The 16,694-nt window shown below is 38.5% G+C and overlaps 4 protein-coding genes across 5 annotated transcripts; 1 reads left to right on the top strand and 3 right to left on the bottom strand.

The window, feature by feature from the left end:
• Nucleotides 1-213: 213 nt before the first annotated feature.
• Nucleotides 214-9,660, bottom strand: LOC141827524 (uncharacterized). Of its 2 annotated transcripts, none has more exons than XM_074714792.1 (5): nucleotides 9,406-9,660; nucleotides 9,143-9,299; nucleotides 6,957-7,966; nucleotides 945-1,314; nucleotides 214-569 (listed from the first exon to the last, which is right to left on the bottom strand). In XM_074714792.1, exons 2-5 carry the CDS (start codon nucleotides 9,172-9,174, stop codon nucleotides 563-565), a joined length of 1,419 nt encoding a protein of 472 aa, XP_074570893.1. In that variant the 5' UTR covers nucleotides 9,175-9,299; nucleotides 9,406-9,660; the 3' UTR covers nucleotides 214-562. The 2 variants fall into 2 exon arrangements, with proteins under 2 accessions (XP_074570893.1, XP_074570894.1); XM_074714793.1 differs by having other exon boundaries at nucleotides 9,218-9,299.
• Nucleotides 9,661-10,688: 1,028 nt separating this feature from the next.
• On the top strand, nucleotides 10,689-11,705 carry LOC141828426 (protein EXORDIUM-like 7). Its single transcript, XM_074715854.1, has one exon. It carries the CDS (start codon nucleotides 10,689-10,691, stop codon nucleotides 11,700-11,702), a length of 1,014 nt encoding a protein of 337 aa, XP_074571955.1. The 3' UTR covers nucleotides 11,703-11,705.
• Nucleotides 11,706-11,978: 273 nt separating this feature from the next.
• On the bottom strand, nucleotides 11,979-12,410 carry LOC141826131 (protein EPIDERMAL PATTERNING FACTOR 1). Its single transcript, XM_074713381.1, has 2 exons — nucleotides 12,299-12,410; nucleotides 11,979-12,199 (listed from the first exon to the last, which is right to left on the bottom strand). The coding sequence occupies exons 1-2, from the start codon at nucleotides 12,408-12,410 to the stop codon at nucleotides 11,979-11,981; spliced, it is 333 nt and encodes a 110-aa protein (XP_074569482.1).
• A 3,313-nt stretch (nucleotides 12,411-15,723) lies between these two features.
• LOC141827029 (protein LYK5-like) lies at nucleotides 15,724-16,624 on the bottom strand. Its single transcript, XM_074714313.1, has one exon. It carries the CDS (start codon nucleotides 16,622-16,624, stop codon nucleotides 15,782-15,784), a length of 843 nt encoding a protein of 280 aa, XP_074570414.1. The 3' UTR covers nucleotides 15,724-15,781.
• Nucleotides 16,625-16,694: the final 70 nt, after the last annotated feature.

Genomic DNA, 16,694 nt, shown 5'->3' with positions numbered 1-16,694 from the left:
TTTGTTGTAGCAGCTTTGGCCAAAGCTGCTCCAGTTATAGTAGTTTTGGTCAAAACTACTACAACAATGGTGCAACAAACTTATTTTAGAAATGGAAAAAATAGGATGGACGTTCTTTTAATTTTTTTAACATAGGGTGTAGATGATAACGAAAATAAGGAGCACCTTTTTTTATTTTTGCCCTTTATTATAGTTACCCATCAGGACGAGAGCTTTTCTCAAAAAGCTGCATTGATTGCAAGAGGAGAGAATTTTATCTACATAGCCACAACTTGACAACTTTGGTGGCACCTTTATCTCCCCATTCTAAGTTATATGGAAAATGAAGCATAATTGATTGCAGGAAGAAGTGACACCACAAACGATAAACCTACTAAGGTCTAATTACCCCATACCTGTAGGGATCTTGGAACTGAAGAATGCTGTTTGCAATACCTGCTGATAGAACAACTAAGGTATAGATTCTGAAACCTTCAGGGGCTGTGATTGGGACCTCATGTTACGCAGAGCTTGTGAATCCACAAGATGACAGAGAACGACCACATGCTCTAAGTCATGAAGATTAAATCCTGCAGAAAAGAAGACTTGGAATGTCTCTTTTTTTTTAATGTCTAGAAAATAGCGAAAAAGATGAGAATGTTTAATAGTTGACATGGTATCTAGAACTGTAATCATAAATGAAAAGTGCCAAAAAATGGCAATTATCTAATTGTAAAACTTTCTAATATTAACTGTATTTAACATATTCAAGCATAAGGAGGCAGTGAGGTCAATTAGAATGCAAAAACAAAAAAACTGCTTTTTGAAGAAAATCAAGAAGAATTATGGACCTGACAGAAACAAAGCATTTCTCTTGATTTTCTCTTTTCAACAACTATTTCAAATGCATGTAGAATTGGAGAATGCTAATTCTAAGAATTGTGAATATGATTATGGTCACACACCTGTCAACTGGTCTGTCCAGCTTCAGTAAGCTTAGCTGTATATCTTGCTGAAGTGAGGCCCAGCCAGGCTCATAAGCTTCAAGGAATCCAAGCTTTGCCTTGTTAGGAAGGTCATGTGGATGAACAAATGGAACCCCTGGAGGCCATCCTATCTCCATCCTTATCTTCCCACACGGGCTGTCTGGTGATATCATGTGGTGTTCACATTCCTTGACATTGCAAAATCTGAGTTTAACTCCTTTCTTTTCAGCAATTACTTGAACACGTTCTTTAAGAACCCTCTGTGCCTCTAGACGTAGTTTCTTAGAAGGAGGCAAAGACTTGCGCCCTTTCTTTCCTCTCTCCCTCTTTATACCAGGCTTCAGAGTTGCTGCAAAAAGATCAAAAGTTGATCACAGGATAGCAATCAGGACAAAGGAATTCATTTTCCCTCAGAAGCAACATAAATTCATTCATAGATAACCAAAGCATAATTAAAAATATTAAGGAGTCAAGAAAAAAAGGCAGCAGCATTCAGTTATTGCAATAGGCATTTCTAAGCATTACATCAAACACATAATATGAGATCACACCAAAAAGTTACAAACATTGATTGAGCCAATATTATTCAGATTTTTCATTTTAAAAAAACAATCAAAAGCCTTAAATAGTCTAATAATGCTAGAAAGAGATTTTGTAACATTTTTCCAAAAATCTTATCTTCTATTCTTTTCCGCCATCACAACTATATCATAATTTTTAAGACAGCTGTAAAAACATACGAGTGATAAATTAAATACTAATGGATGATAATCAAATCCATGGATTGAGATTCCGTTTGTGGCATTCGATGTAGGTGAAACTTATTGTTATGCACGCCAACCAACATGCGGAACAACCTCGAGACTATGGCACATTGACAGGCCATGTTCATGAGAAGCTACACTGAAACTCTGGCACAAATCAGATTTCAATCCTTAATCATATTAATCTTATCAATCTTGAGCTGTTTTCATGAATTTCCATTGACAAGTAATAAGGCTCAATCAAATAAGATTCATCATCGGTCTCCACCATTAGCACCAAAAGCACTCCATGAGTATGATAGCCTCTGAAGATCTCATATGTTTACACTAGAATGATAGCACATAACACAGCAATGTTTATAAATTGGAGTGTCATGAACTCTGGTCTTGGATGCACTCAGCTTGAGCAAATTTGCCTATTAGAAGCTCAACAAGCTATATTGAATGGAGTCGAGATCTTAGGCAAGAATTATTGAATTTAGAAATTGGCATCACAAGTTGATAACTTATTTGTATCATGGTTAACATAAAATTCTAACTGAGTGCTGTGTTTATGACTAGCACCTATTGTTTTCAGGCTAAAATTAATCACATGTTTAAATGATCATTATTCTAAATAACTGAGAACTGTGTTTATGACCAGCACGTACTCCATTCAGGCTAAAATTAACCTCGTGCATTTAGATCTTCATAGGTATAATGATAATGACATGGTAAATAATTAGTTAGTTGTTTTGTGCCCCACTAAGAAATAGTCATATATCCTAAGACAGATTAGTGAATTTCGATAAATGGCGGAATGCCATATTATGCTTCAGATAAGTAAAGACCAATGGACTTAGAAATTCTTATAGGGATTGAATCACCTCCAATTATCAACACAAACACTTCAAATGAGCTAAACTAGCTTGATCTTGGCTAAATGTACAGTTTGATTCAAGTTGAGTTATATACTTATATGTTGCTCATGGAGGTCAGTTTGTTCAGTCATCTTTTATTGCTAAAGGAAATTGAAGTTGGACCAGCTTAACCAATGCCTGATTATGTTGAGTATCAAGTTGAGAAATGCTGCATCAACTTCACCTAAAGTTGATTTCTGGCAGGAGTCAGTGTGTCCAAGTTGTTGACTACCTAGTTCACAAGCTTTTTCAATGTAGACTATGTTGGAAATGATTACAATGCATCCCCCAAAGCCTAACAATTCTGTCTTATTGCAAAAATCAGATATGACTTTTTTAGGACATCCTAAATAAAGAATTGAAAATTTTAAAAACCACTCTATTTGCTTCATAAGAAAGTTCTCAATAGGAAACCATGATGAGACCCTCAATTATTAAGAGTTCGTCATAAGAAAGTTCTCAATAGGAAACCATGATGAGGCCCAATAGTAATATTGCAGCTTCTGTCAACAATCAACAGATGGCCAGTTAATGATTTTCAGCAATTGGCAATAATATAGCAATCTCCAGATTATTTCTAGCTGACTGCAAATTGTGGGTAGAGTCTACTTTGGATGATTTTGACATCCCTCAATTAAAAATCATTAGGAATTCAACATAGAATTGTAAAGTGAATTAAATTTTGATATTTTGACCCAATTAGCACAATCAGACAACCACCTAAAGTTTCACCCCTGTTATAATCTTATTTAGGAAAATTTTAAATTAAATGTTATATTATAACCTAAAATTGGAATTTGTAATTTGAACTTTGAAGCCTAAATGTCTAAAATATTTTTATGTTTAGTAAATTTTGATTTTTAAATTAATTATAAGTTATGGTACTCATTTAATGAAATTTAATGCTTTCTTAAAGAGAAAGCTTCCTATTTTACTTCAACAGTGTTATAAATAAACTCCTTCTCCTCCTCCCATGCTGAAACCATTGGTTCACCATGGTGGGAAGAGGAGAGTTATTTTTTTCCAAACTAGAGTAGGTTCTTCCATTTCTTCTTTGCCATGCACATATTTTTGAAAATTTTGTTCTTATTCTATTCGTATCTTTGTTCTTTTGGTATCTTTAGTCATGACTTATTGCATATTAACTACAACCCCACTTTAGTTACTAGTGCAATCTGATACAACATAGACAATCTGTAATTTTAGTTGGCATGAGAATAGAAAATTTTAATTGACATACTGATAAACCCTATTTTCACATCTATAGATGCAAATACATGCTTTTCACCGAACATTTCTTTGTATACACAATGCAACTAATATAATCTTTAAGTTGGCATAAGGTTTGTAATTCATTATTATAGGTGCTACAATGGATATGCAAGCATCCAAAAACCTTCCATAAAGCTTTGGGTATTGTGATTTATTTATTATTTTTCAGAGGATACATTCAATTAGAACATTGTCTATGAAAAGACCAGATTTAGTATCTTTCTAGTCATTTATACATATTGTAATTAGATAGTTTTGTAAATTCACAAACTAGGTAAGATTGATAGAACTCTTTATCTAATTAAATTTTCTAATAGTTAGATCAAGTAACAAGTTAATTTCTCTATGATATGATGGTTAATTAATTATTTGAGATATGGACAAATTGATGATAAGCTTGATTTCTTTTAGATAAAATTTTTACAAATTGAATTTGAATTAGTCATTATAGTGATCACAAGATACTATCTATAGTAAATATGTAACCTAATGATTGTTGACTTATTGAATCTCAACTAGATTTTTTTTTTTTTTGAATTACGAACTAATTAGAGTCTAATATTGACAATTGAACTTAGTCTCTTGGGAACCTAGACTTGACTTAAATCTTTGTTCTTTAATTTAATGCCAGTTATAATGTTAGATTGTGCAGTCATTAACTTAGCCAAATCATGTTACAAGAACCCAGATCTTGATTTAACTATGACCATAATTGAACCATGATTGAATATAGATTTAAGCCATTGTTTTGTTGTCGTTCTAACCAAATCTTGATCCGATCAGTAAAGGTTAGTTACATTTCTTACTATATCGTAATTACTGATTAATAATTTAGCATTGTTTTAAATTGGTTGCAAGGCTAATTAGAATTTTGGTTCCTCTTGACCTAACTAAGATATTTTAGAGTAAATCATACTTTGGCTAGGCATCAATTTAAATGAAATTGAATGTGTAATCTGTACCGAGTTTATGGAGTTGCACCATTGTCCGATAGGTAAAGTTTACAATTTTCTCCTGTTTGATATCCATAGTTTTCTAATTTAAGTAATTATGACCTTAACTTGAGATGTAAGAGGCAACATAATGAACATATAGGGTCATGTAGCATGCAACCAACCAATGATGGCTTGATTAGTTATTAATTTAACTTAGTTTGATTAATTATAATTATTAGTTTTCTTAACACAAATTGGTTCATGATCATATCTTGTTCTTAATCTTGATTTACACCAAGTTCATAGAATTAGCACACTTGACCTGGTTAGTAGAGCACATCCTATGTTGAATTAGTTGTCCATAATTTCTAAACCCAACTAAATTAATAAAACTTAGCCTAAAATACGTAGCTCTAATAGTCAATATATATGAAAATATAGGGTAATGATAGCTAAAGACCATGATTAAATATTTAACTAAGTTAGTAATCCTAGTTAGTTAATGAGGATGATTAACAAGTCATAACTATTTGATTATTTAACACAACAGTATAGCTTCAAGATTTTATACCTTGATAGTGACACATCTATTAAAAGAATATGACCATTATGATAAATTGACCATAATAGACTTATTTAATTCAAAATCCAATTGATTAAGTTATGACTATTGATATTGTACTCCATAAATAAATAATAAAAAATCTAAAACTTTGATAATCTTTCTTATAAACAAATTGTCACTCGTGATTATTTTACAAATTGATCCAATAATTCCATAATAACTCTTACTATGATGTTTTTGACTTCAACACTTGATATCATCATCCTTGATTTATATGATGCACTTGACTTTGTACTCAATATTCTTGATATAGAACTTTATATTCCTTATTGTTCACTCATTTTATCCCACGATGTGGGGTACTAGTACTGGTAGCTTATGTTACGTAGTGATACTTTTCAGTATTCAGGTTGTCAAACGTAGTAAGAATAGGCTTACTGTGTGGACTCATATCACACTGTGACAGGTATATACACGACTCCAAGGGACCACTGAAGTTTCTCCATGGGAACCACTCACGTCTTGGGTGTCGTGCGCTTGACCTTGATATGCCTTTCATCAATATTGACTTAGGCTCCTCTGAACACTTGTTTGGTAAAGAGGCATCAATGAATAACCCCGTGGGATCGGTAGCATAATATGTCAATTACTAATGTTCATTCCTTATATTTTATGTTGCATATGTTGACTTGTACTACCGACTTCACTTAGTGGAATAAGACTTGGTTGTTGTTGTATATGTTGACTTGTACTCTTGTTTATATCATATACTTATTTAATGTATCTTTTCCCTTGAAATATTGATTTAGTATTGTATACTGTTCTCTTTAATAAACTCTATGTTAAATTTGTGCTCATGTGCACCACTATGTTATTGAGACTTGCTAACTTACTTGCCCCCTTAGTTGCTTTCTAGACTATTATTTAATTTCCTAAATTTTACATCTTATGCTTAACCTCATTCTAGGGAAAATTTACTTAGCATGTCGCTAATACATTACATTTATTTATATTTTTTTTATCACAGGTTATTATGAGGAGATTTGTACTCAAATGGTGTTAGCATGAGCTGAGGGATTGAAGGATTGGCTAGCACTCAATTTGATGTTAAAAAAACAAAAATATCCTCTTTTGATGGATTTTGTAAGAAATTTTAAGCACAGTATGATTCTATTTTGTTAATTTGTTCAAGAGCATAACAACCTCATTCACAGAAATGCACCCATTGTGAACAAAAATGAATTTGAACATTTCAGTCAGGCTCTTCAGTTCCATAAGAACAATGAAGAAAGGCTATTGTGAAGTTGAAAAAGAGACTAATTGATAAGATGAACAGGCACATATGCTCATACAGCAAATTTGTGTTCGCATGAATATATATTATATACATTTACCATTACAATGAATTGCATAGTGCATACAAGAAATCATAAAAATTAAAAAAGGAAGTTATGTTCATATATTGTTTGTTATGTTCATATATTATTTGAATCATCCTGTGATAACAAAAGGAATTTTCTTCTTGATTAAACATTGGTAATAAAATGATGAGTTACCAGTAGAGTGTGGTCTCCGCATAAATTCATCCACCGATATAGGAATCTGGAATTGTCCTTCCACTCCATAGCCAGCTGCTCTCATCTCAGAGCAGCTCAGGCTTGCCATTGATCTGGGCATAAGCTTGAAAACCACAGAACTTCTTCCATCTATGTGAGCATGTGAACTAGCTATATCCATCCTGTGGACAGAAGGCTTCACATAACCAGCAGTTGCCTGGTAAAGTGCTAGTCCAGGATATACAACTGCATCTTGAGGACCAAGATCACCATCCACAAGTATCCAACGCCCATGGATATCTTTTACACGCATTCCTGCTCTATCTGATTTGACAAGAGTAATTAACGCCTTGTCAATATCATGGTCTGGGGATATGATCATCTGTCCACCTTCCTGGGCTGTCATAGCATGGTGTTGTGCTGCTTGAAATGATGGTCTTGAGTGACAGCATACTGAAAGAACTGAGGAGGAAATTTCTCCATTCCTCAATGGCATGTTATCAAGTAATTCTCCAAATGAAAAGCTACGTAAGTTTAATGAAAAGTTGATTGCATGCAAGATATCTCTGGCAGCCTTGCCAAGTATTGCGAATATGTCAGGCAAGCCACCTGGAGTAAATTCCATTGCACCATGTGCCTCTACTGGAGTAAGTCCAGGCCTATAATCATATGTTTCTTGCCACAATATAGGATCAGCATAATAACCAGATGTCTTGCACCATTCCCTGGTTTTTTTCATGTGAGCTATATCAGTAGGAGTATATGCATGCTGATGAAAAAACAAACGAGCAGATTCTAGACCAGATCTGAGAAGAGCACTATCTCCAGGAGGAAACTCAATGACAGCAGCAGAATATTGAGCAAGGGATTGTGCAAGAGTTGATACTGAGATCTTGTAAGAATCTGATGGAAGTCCTTCAGAGGCTACAAGATCTGTAAGCCTTACATGCCCAATAGATGGTATAATACTCCCTCCCATTGCACCCATTTGAGACATCAAAGACAATAATCTACAAAGGGAGCAAGTTGTGCTAACTTAGATCCTAAAGTTACATCATAATCATAAATAATACATTCATTTAAAGAAAATACCTCATAGTTTATTAAGCAAGCACAAAAACCCATGGAATTCCATTATCTCAAGATTCATCAAATTTCCATGTGGATATCAAACTTCCTACAAATTTACGAAGTTTAATTATAGATCATATCCATGTCAGAACATTGACCAAGCCTTTTCTTGAAATTGATTCTAAGGACATTAGTTCTTGTGGAATTTTATCAGTGTTTGGACAAAATTAAATTCCAAAGGTTCTTAAGAAACCTCCTACCAGAGAATGTAGACCATAAGTGGTCATTAGTGAAAAACTATAGCTCACTTACAATCAACAAGAATAATAACAGTACATCCCAACTATTTGGAATTATGTAAATGAATCTTAACCCATCATCGTTGCTAGTAAAGTAATATTTCTACTAATGCCCTGATCATTCAGATAACTTTTATGGATGTTCACTATTTTTTGTTTTCCTTAGCTTACAATTGATTTAACTTCTCTAGCTATAGATTTATGCATGGTCTTTGAGCATGTCTGTGCTATCTTACATTGCTTCCATTTTATAATCTCTTAATGTTGCACCTTAATGCTTGCAAATGATACCTTTTAATTTTATTTCTCATTCTTTGTGTTGTTTCTTAATTGTCTAACACTCTGACTCATAAATTGTAGTTATACTGCCATCTATAGGGTATGTTGATAACATGACTCCGAAAGTCTCTAATCATTCAAACCATCCAATGTTTGTCCTATGAAAAATATCTCTTTCAATTCTACTTGTATAATACAACCCAAGATATCTAGAATTCATACTTGCACGAATTTTTGATCCAGCCACCTTAGTTTATCTTCCATTATTTCTCCCTTTAGAAAATAGGTAAGTTGCAACAAAGAATGATACTGCAAAAAGAAAATATGTCTTAGGAATAAATCTTTCATTTTAGCTGTGAAAGGTATTGTATTCCTTATACATCAATAAAGATCATTTACTACACGTCTCTGTAGCTAGAACATAGGACTTGTTTTCTCAAACAATTGCAACTCGAATTGTAGTATGGAATGGCAATTGTCTCAGAATCAATAAGCAGAAGTTCGAGAAGACTAAAAAACCATGCACCAAAACACTACCTTGGAACTGCATAACAAACCGTTCCACTCATCGCTGGTTAAATATCAAGAACTAACACAAACAAGGTATCCAACCTGTTACTTCATCTCCCATCCACACCATTTGCACTCGCGTTGAACCAACCAAAATGGCTGGAATAATGAATACCTGAGAAATCTACAGATGAAACAATGGCATATATTAAAAAGTGGCGGAAGAGGGTATTGAGGGAGGGAGATCAGGCTACATGCATCCAAGAAAAAAGTGCACTCACAACGCAGACCTGGAAACTCGTACCCCTCCTCCCGCTTCCGCTGCGGTCGAATCCAGAGCCCGGGGAGTTGAAGTCGCAGCCCTGAAGAGGCGCAGCGCAGTGGTGAAGTAGCAGAGAACCCTAACGGCGGCACCGGCAGCGAGGCGACGAGGAGGAAGCGTAGAGGGGCACAGAGAGCGCTAGGGTGGGAAGGAGGGCCGATTTCTTCGGCAGCAAGGGGGCGGAGTTTTTACGGTCTTCGAGTCTGGCCAACGACGCGGAGGGGTCTCGAGTCTGGTTATGCACATCGTCGAGAATGTATTTGATTTTAACGGTAATTTAGTGCCCCAGGCAGGTTCATACGGACGTCGGGCCGGGCATGGCCCATATGCCTAGCCCGGCCCGTAAATTTTAAAAATAATTTTTTTAAAAGTAAAATAAAATCAGAAAAATATAATTGACTCAACACTATTATCACTGCCCAACAACATCATTATTTGTATTCTTATTCTAGTAGCTTTTAGTAAAGTCAGTTACTAGCGTCTTTATATGCTTTTCATGATTTCTGCACCATTCATTAAAGGAACTCTTCTCAGTACGCTTCACATACTTTGGATTGCACACAACTCACTAAAGCATAGAGCCTTCCTGTTTCTTCTCCTAGACTACTGCGGATCTTTGACTACATTTTTTTTTGCTTTCTTTCTTTCAGAACTAAGAAAAGAATGAAATATCTTGTTCTTGTTCCATCATTGTTAGGTTTTGTTCTAAGCATGCTCATGTGCATGCCCTGTAAGTGCCAAAGCCATCATTCCCTGCAATGTGGCTTGCATGAAGGTAAATTACTCCTCTCAATTGTTTGCGTTATTTGTTAGATTAAGGCCTATAAAAAATGACTGTGAACCTGCCAAATAACAAGACTCACATGAGTGGTTAGAGTGCAGAAGACAGTTCCTACAAACAACCACATGGCTGTGTTTGAGTGATATCAAAGCGGCCTTTAAATGCCTTGAATCACTGCGGTTGATCAGCCTTTGGGACTATAAAATAATCCTGAAGTCAGGGATGAGTATTTAGTAGACTGTAGACTGCCCAAAAGGTCAATATAATTTGAAAAAAAAGTCTTGCAATCAAGAATCCTCACATATATCTCCTCCATTCTTAACTTGTTGATATATTGATCACTTTTTCCCCTCTCTGTTGCTTAATACACTTGTAAAAAAAGGAACTTTGCTCATTTTCCATTCAAAGTGCTTAAAGCCTCTAACCAAGCTCGTGGCTGCTGCTTCCAGGAGCAGAGCAGAAGAAGAAAGATGAGCACTAAGCTGTGCCTTGTGCTCTTCTCACTCCCTTGCTTCTTCGCTGCCATGGCCTTCTCATGGCCTTCTTCCCACAATTACCCTTTCAGATCTGACAGCATGGCGGCCTCCTCGGAGCAGGTGGACGTCGCGTATCACATGGGTCCCGTGGTGACATCGCCGGCGAATGTCTACGTCATATGGTACGGCCGCTGGGAGGCGGCGCCGCAGAGCATCATAAGGGACTTCCTTCTCTCCCTATCGTCCCCTGCTCCGCCTCCGCCGCCGCCCTCCGTCGACGAGTGGTGGCGTACCGCCCGTCTCTACGCCGACCAGACCGGATCCAACGTCACCGGTCGCTTCGCGCTCGCCGGGGAGCTCCACGACTCTGGGTACTCCCACGGCGCGTATCTGTCGCGCCTCGAGATGCAGTCGGTGATCCGCTCCTCCGTGGCGGCCGCCGACCGCCTACCGCTGGACCCGAGCGACGGGATCTATCTGGTGCTCACCTCGCCGGACGTGGAGGTGGAGGACTTCTGCCGCGAGGTGTGCGGGTTCCACTACTTCACCTTCCCGGCGATCGTCGGCGTCACGGTGCCGTACGCATGGGTGGGGCACAGCGGGACGCAGTGCCCCGGGATGTGCGCGTATCCGTTCGCTCTGCCAGGCTACATGGTGGGCGGCGGAGGCGGCGGGAACAGCAGCGCGCTGGTGGTGGGGCCGCCGAACGGCGACGTGGGCGCGGACGGCATGGTGAGCGTGATCGCGCACGAGCTGGCAGAGATGGCGACCAACCCGCTGATCAACGCGTGGTACGCCGGCGACGACCCGGCGGCTCCGGCGGAGATCGCCGACCTATGCGTGGGAGTCTTCGGGACGGGGAGCGGCGGGGGTTTCGCGGGCCACGTGTTCAGGAGCGCGGAGGGTGCGGGCTACAACTTGAACGGGGTCAACGGGAGGAGGTTTCTGGTGCAGTGGCTGTGGGACCCAATCAAGAAGGCTTGCTTTGGACCCAACGCCATGCCTTAAATTCTGACGGTGGCTTCTTATAGACTCGTTCTTCTTATACTATTAAGATTTCCTCGTGCACAAGGTTGAAACATTCTTATGTCACTAATCTCTAGCGTAAATTAAACTAACTTCTAACCCACACTAGCTAACATTTACATGTCAAGAAAGAAGAGAAAACAATGGTATTAGATCGCAACTAATTGGGTGATCACTCATGAGTCTACACCATCCTAAAATAACGTATCAAAAACTCCTAATCGGATATCTATCATCACTGTCGCGGTTGCAAGGTTTTCAAGGAACAGGGTAGGACTTGCTCTTGCACATGCACTTGTAGGCCATGGGGCACGTCTCCGCCTCCTGCAGCGTCGCGCACACGAAGCTCACCATCACCAAATTGCACGGCGTGCACGACCCACAGGCGTGCGAGCAGTCCGGCAGGCTCGACCTGGCCACCTGCAGCGTCTCGAGCTTGTTTCCCGCCGCTCCGTCCCCGACGCCGCTTCTCCAGCTGCCTGCAGCACCAAACGACGACGACGACTTTACATTAGCTATTATTAATTCATTGCGTCACCCTGTCAAACAGGTGGTGCGCATGCACGTTAGTAATAAACAGCGACCTGAACGAAGCTGGCCGATGTCTCTGGCCGTGGCGACGTCTGCGAGAGCCACGAGGAAGATGAAGGCGGGCGTGAGAAGGAGAAGGCGGAGAGAATGAGCTCCCATTTCGACCGATGTTTGGGTGTCTTTCTCACTGTATGTGTATACTTATATAGCTCTGTTATGGTGTGTGTGTAAGCGCATGAGAGAGAGAGAGAGAGAGAACAAATTAAGTGTTTGGCAATGAAAAGTGTGAGGAGGCGAAGCTGCGGTGACGGGTGGAAAGGGCGGAGAGGAGGTCACGGCGGACATGAGAAGAAGAAAGAGCGATCACAGGGTTCATGGCGAGTGTGCCGCAGAGGACATTAAAGCTAGCTATGCTGTGCACACAAGGCCTGAGGCCGAAGCAAAGAAGGCGTAAGTGCATGTAGTGAGGTCATAGCCATCTGCATCCCTTCATAAAAGCTGAAGCTGGGCAGCCTGCGCCATGGTTGTGTGCTGCATTTAATTTCCGTTAGTTTGGTTGGTCCAATAAGTTTTCCTGAGGAAAAAAAGTTCATCGTTGATAAAAAAAAAATTCTTAAAATTATATCGCAATACATAATTCTATTTCATGGAATTACAAAGAATACATTGCTCAACACCTTTCCAAACTCTTAGAAACAAATCTCATAACACTAGGAAGGATGAAGGCCATCATTTTATTTTTATAATCAAGAATCCAAATCCTTAACTAATCCTAGAATTATATGATTTCCCCCTTAATTCGCTAAAGCACTTGTGGTAATTTGCTCAACAGTTGACTTCCACAGTAAAAAATCCACCGTAAAGTCTGCTCTTGTTCCAGTTGATTTTTGAACCGTGGTACTTTATGAATCCATCAAACGTTTTGCGGTACTGTGCCGGAAGGGGGCGTTCATGAGAACATTTGAGGTTTTACTTGATACAAATTTATTTATATTTGTTCAGTAACACTGAATAAACTTAGATAACTTATTAAATTAAATGAATAAATTTAAATAAATATGTGTTTAACATGTTAATATTTACGAACATATTAGATTATGAATTGTTCATGAATAATATTTATAAATAAAATTTATGAATCGTGTTCATCAAAAAATTTTCATTGATATGATAAATAAATAATGAAACTTTCAAAATGAACAATCAAATTTGATTTATATTATTAAATTTAATAACCAACTATATAAATTTAAAATTATAAAACTTTCAAACAATCAAATAAATTTAAATTAAAATTTTAATAATATCTAAATAAATTAAGCCCAATAAGTTTGAAACAAGCTCAAGTTTTAAATACCATAAAGTTTGACTCTCGTATACAGCCTAGGGTGAAGATGAAAAACCTTATAAGCATTCCTTGTTAATGAGTGGTCTTTATGAGAAGCACCAAATCCAAAGGGGCAACCAGTTGAATGATCCCTCTTTCTTTTTTATTTTCTTTGTTAGAAAGTTAATTTAAAAAACCTCCTTTATTTTGTAGTGATATATTGGGAAATATAAATATTTATCTATTAGACATGAGACTTAGAAATAGTATTTTACATCTATTATCCTTTAAATAATGCATAAGTATAGCATTACTCAAGATCAGGGACGGATCCAGAAATTAGAGATGGACTGTACTGATTTTAAGTATAAAAAAGGTGAGTTAAACATCAAAATACAATGAATAAAAAAAGAATCCATTAATTTTTTTTTGATATCAAATTGTAGATTACAATTATGTATCTAATTTTTTTAAAGTCAAATTATAGCCCCAAATAGCCCAATCTTATGTAATTTTTTTAAAATTAAATTAAGTCCAAAATAACCCAACTTAATTCATATCCGCTTAAAGTTATATTAAAAATTATATTATGTAATCTCTTTATCAAAAGAATGGGATGAGAGGTTCAAACTCTCGATCTCAGGAGAGATGAGAACAACCGCCAGCCAACTCCGCTGCTCAAGATCTAATTATCAAATTACCATTGACCATTAGAGTTGGATTTGATATATTAAATTATTTTTATTGCATTAGTAATAATCTCATACTTCAAAAAATATTAACTTTGCCTTAGTTTTTTATAGTCTTCATTATGGCTTCATATTGGGATATTAACTACTGCACATCTAATATGTGATGTGCCCGATCTTTCTTTTCTTATCAAGAGTTTGATCATCGACCTTCTTGGACTTCATTTGCTCGCATCCGGCCTTCTAACCTGTAAGAATTTTCTTTTGCCCAGAGTTCGCTTCTCGATTTCTTGGACTTCTCCTTTGTTTCACATCCGGTCTTCTTACCTGTAAGGACTTTCCTGTACACTCACTTGATGTACAAGTGAGATTTCTACATACTTTACTCTAAACTTTACTGATGTCAGTCATCAAAATTATAACTTATGGGCACGATTGCATCAACAATAGTAATATCTAACCCGCAGTAGCCAACTCAACCCTGCCCCTGGAGCATTCTTGCCACATTCATCACCTACCTTGAGGGTGTTCACTCTAATAATCCAAGTATCACTTACTAATATAGCAGAGACAACATAGATCATGTAACACACTGAGACCTTAGTCAACGACTAATCTATGTCAAAAGTCAAATCGAATTCAAGTCAAGCCAAATCAAGCTTGATTCAAGTCAACCACTGCTAGAAGAGCTTAAGTCAAGTCCATCCGAGTCGCATTCAAGTTTAGTCTACTCCATTTCTGAACTCTGATTCAACACGATAATTATTGAAGCATCGATCACCGAGAGAGCATGTCTCTAAGTGAAGAGGGAAAAGGTACATCATTTGAGAACTAGGGCCTCCCCTTTCATTCCCTATTTAAAGGTAACAGATGACAACATTAAGGCAAGCGATTAATTGTTTTTTGCTCTTTTACTGCTCATTCATCTATTGTTTTCTTCCATCATAGAATTCTATGATATCTAATTTGAGTATCGAAAGAGCCTTATCAAGATTCTTTTGGACCCCCTTATAATATTTTTCCTAAGTCTTTTCAATCATCATCGCCAAAGATCTCCGTGGTGTTTGGCATTTCAAGAGTCAACTTACCGAGAGTTGATTTGGCTTGACCTATCAAGAGTCAACTTGACATAAGTCCAATCTATTGAGAACCGACCTGACATAAGTCTAACCTGCCAAATGTATATTGTTGGTTAACTCTAACTCATCGAGAAGATTAAATTCATGAATATTCAACTTAAGTAGAATTAAAAATTGAAAATATTTAGACTCCAAAATTCATATTTTTAACGAATATAAACTCATCCACATTATTCCAACTCAAAATGACTCGACGAGATAAATTATCAATCACAGTGTTGAGCATATTTTTATGTAAAACTGATATATTTTTTTCTCTAAAATTGATAATTAAATCATCTATTTTATTTTCTCTTAAATCAAAATATTTCGGGCCCCACAATATTACGCATAATCATGAATGGTTTTAGCCTTACACACTGCAAAGAGGAAGAGTCAAAATTTGCGTCCTCGGCGCAACCAGTACTTCAGCTTCTTGGAACGATAAAAAAATTTTATTCTGAGATCACGATCGCCGATTCTGCCACTTTTTTCGGCCAACAGGGAGGTGGTCGGCACCCTGGCGGCGGGCTCTGCTGCGAGCGGCACCAGCAGAGTGGAGAAGGGGAAGAGGGTGGAGTTGGCCGTCAGGCTGTTGGGGTACATCAGCACAAACAGGTAGTCGGTGGGGAACCGCTCGGCGATCGACCGCAGGCTGTCGCCCCACCCCACGAGGTACGTCAGCAGGTACTTGATGCCGCCAGCGACCTGGTCCGCTGTCGGGCAGGCGCACCGGAGCGGGACCTCCAAGCGCGCGCCCACCGGGATACGGCGCGCCTCGTAGGGGTTCTGTGCCATGACTGCTTGGCAGGTGGAGAGGCCCTGGTAGGTGTCGTTGGCGACCTTGAAGTAGTAGTCCCCGCGGCGGACGAGGTAGGAGGCGTTGTGCTGGTAGCGTCCTCCTGCGCAGGAGCAGGTGGTGGGGACGAGGAGGAGCTGGCCGGGAAGGACGGGGTAGTCGACGCTTTCGATGCCGTTGGCGTCGGCGATGGCGTCGGCGTCGGCGGCGAGGAGGTGGGCGATCTGGAGCGGGGATTGGTAGGGAGGGGTGGAGCGGAAGGTGAGGTAGGAGGCGCAGGAGCGAGGGCCGTCGGAGCAGGAGTAGCCGAGGACGGAGGAGTCGCTGGGGCCGGAGCAGTCGAGCTGCTGGATGCCGGTGTAGGGTTGCTGCTGACCATGGCAGACATGCAAGAAGAAAAAGAAGAAGAAGAAGAAGAGGAGAAAGGAGGAAGAGCTCATTGCGTTAGAAGAAGAGAAATTTGATGAGATTTCTTCTATTCTCTTCTCTTTTCTTCGCAATGGATTCCAT

This window comes from Curcuma longa, chromosome 4 (assembly GCF_044706935.1).
Source record: "Curcuma longa cultivar G26 ecotype Majalengka, Jawa Barat chromosome 4, ITB_CL_G26_1.1, whole genome shotgun sequence".
NCBI lineage: Eukaryota > Viridiplantae > Streptophyta > Magnoliopsida > Zingiberales > Zingiberaceae > Curcuma > Curcuma longa.
This window is presented reverse-complemented; position numbering and strand designations above follow the sequence as displayed.

What these genes read in the sequence shown, in the direction of transcription:
- LOC141827524 (XM_074714792.1), bottom strand. Translation starts at nt 9,174, where the DNA reads ATGAGTGGAACGGTTTGTTATGCAGTTCCAAG. An exon ending in GTTTGTTATGCAGTTCCAAG is followed by an intron (nt 7,967 to 9,142) that starts GTAGTGTTTTGG and finishes CTCCCTTTGTAG; the next exon opens with ATTATTGTCTTTGATGTCTC. An exon ending in GCGGAGACCACACTCTACTG is followed by an intron (nt 1,315 to 6,956) that starts GTAACTCATCAT and finishes ATCTTTTTGCAG; the next exon opens with CAACTCTGAAGCCTGGTATA.
- LOC141828426 (XM_074715854.1), top strand. Translation starts at nt 10,689, where the DNA reads ATGAGCACTAAGCTGTGCCTTGTGCTCTTCTCACTCCCTTGCTTCTTC.
- LOC141826131 (XM_074713381.1), bottom strand. Translation starts at nt 12,410, where the DNA reads ATGGGAGCTCATTCTCTCCGCCTTCTCCTTCTCACGCCCGCCTTCATC. An exon ending in CCAGCTTCGTTCAGGTCGCT is followed by an intron (nt 12,200 to 12,298) that starts GTTTATTACTAA and finishes TTGGTGCTGCAG; the next exon opens with GCAGCTGGAGAAGCGGCGTC.
- LOC141827029 (XM_074714313.1), bottom strand. Translation starts at nt 16,624, where the DNA reads ATGAGCTCTTCCTCCTTTCTCCTCTTCTTCTTCTTCTTCTTTTTCTTC.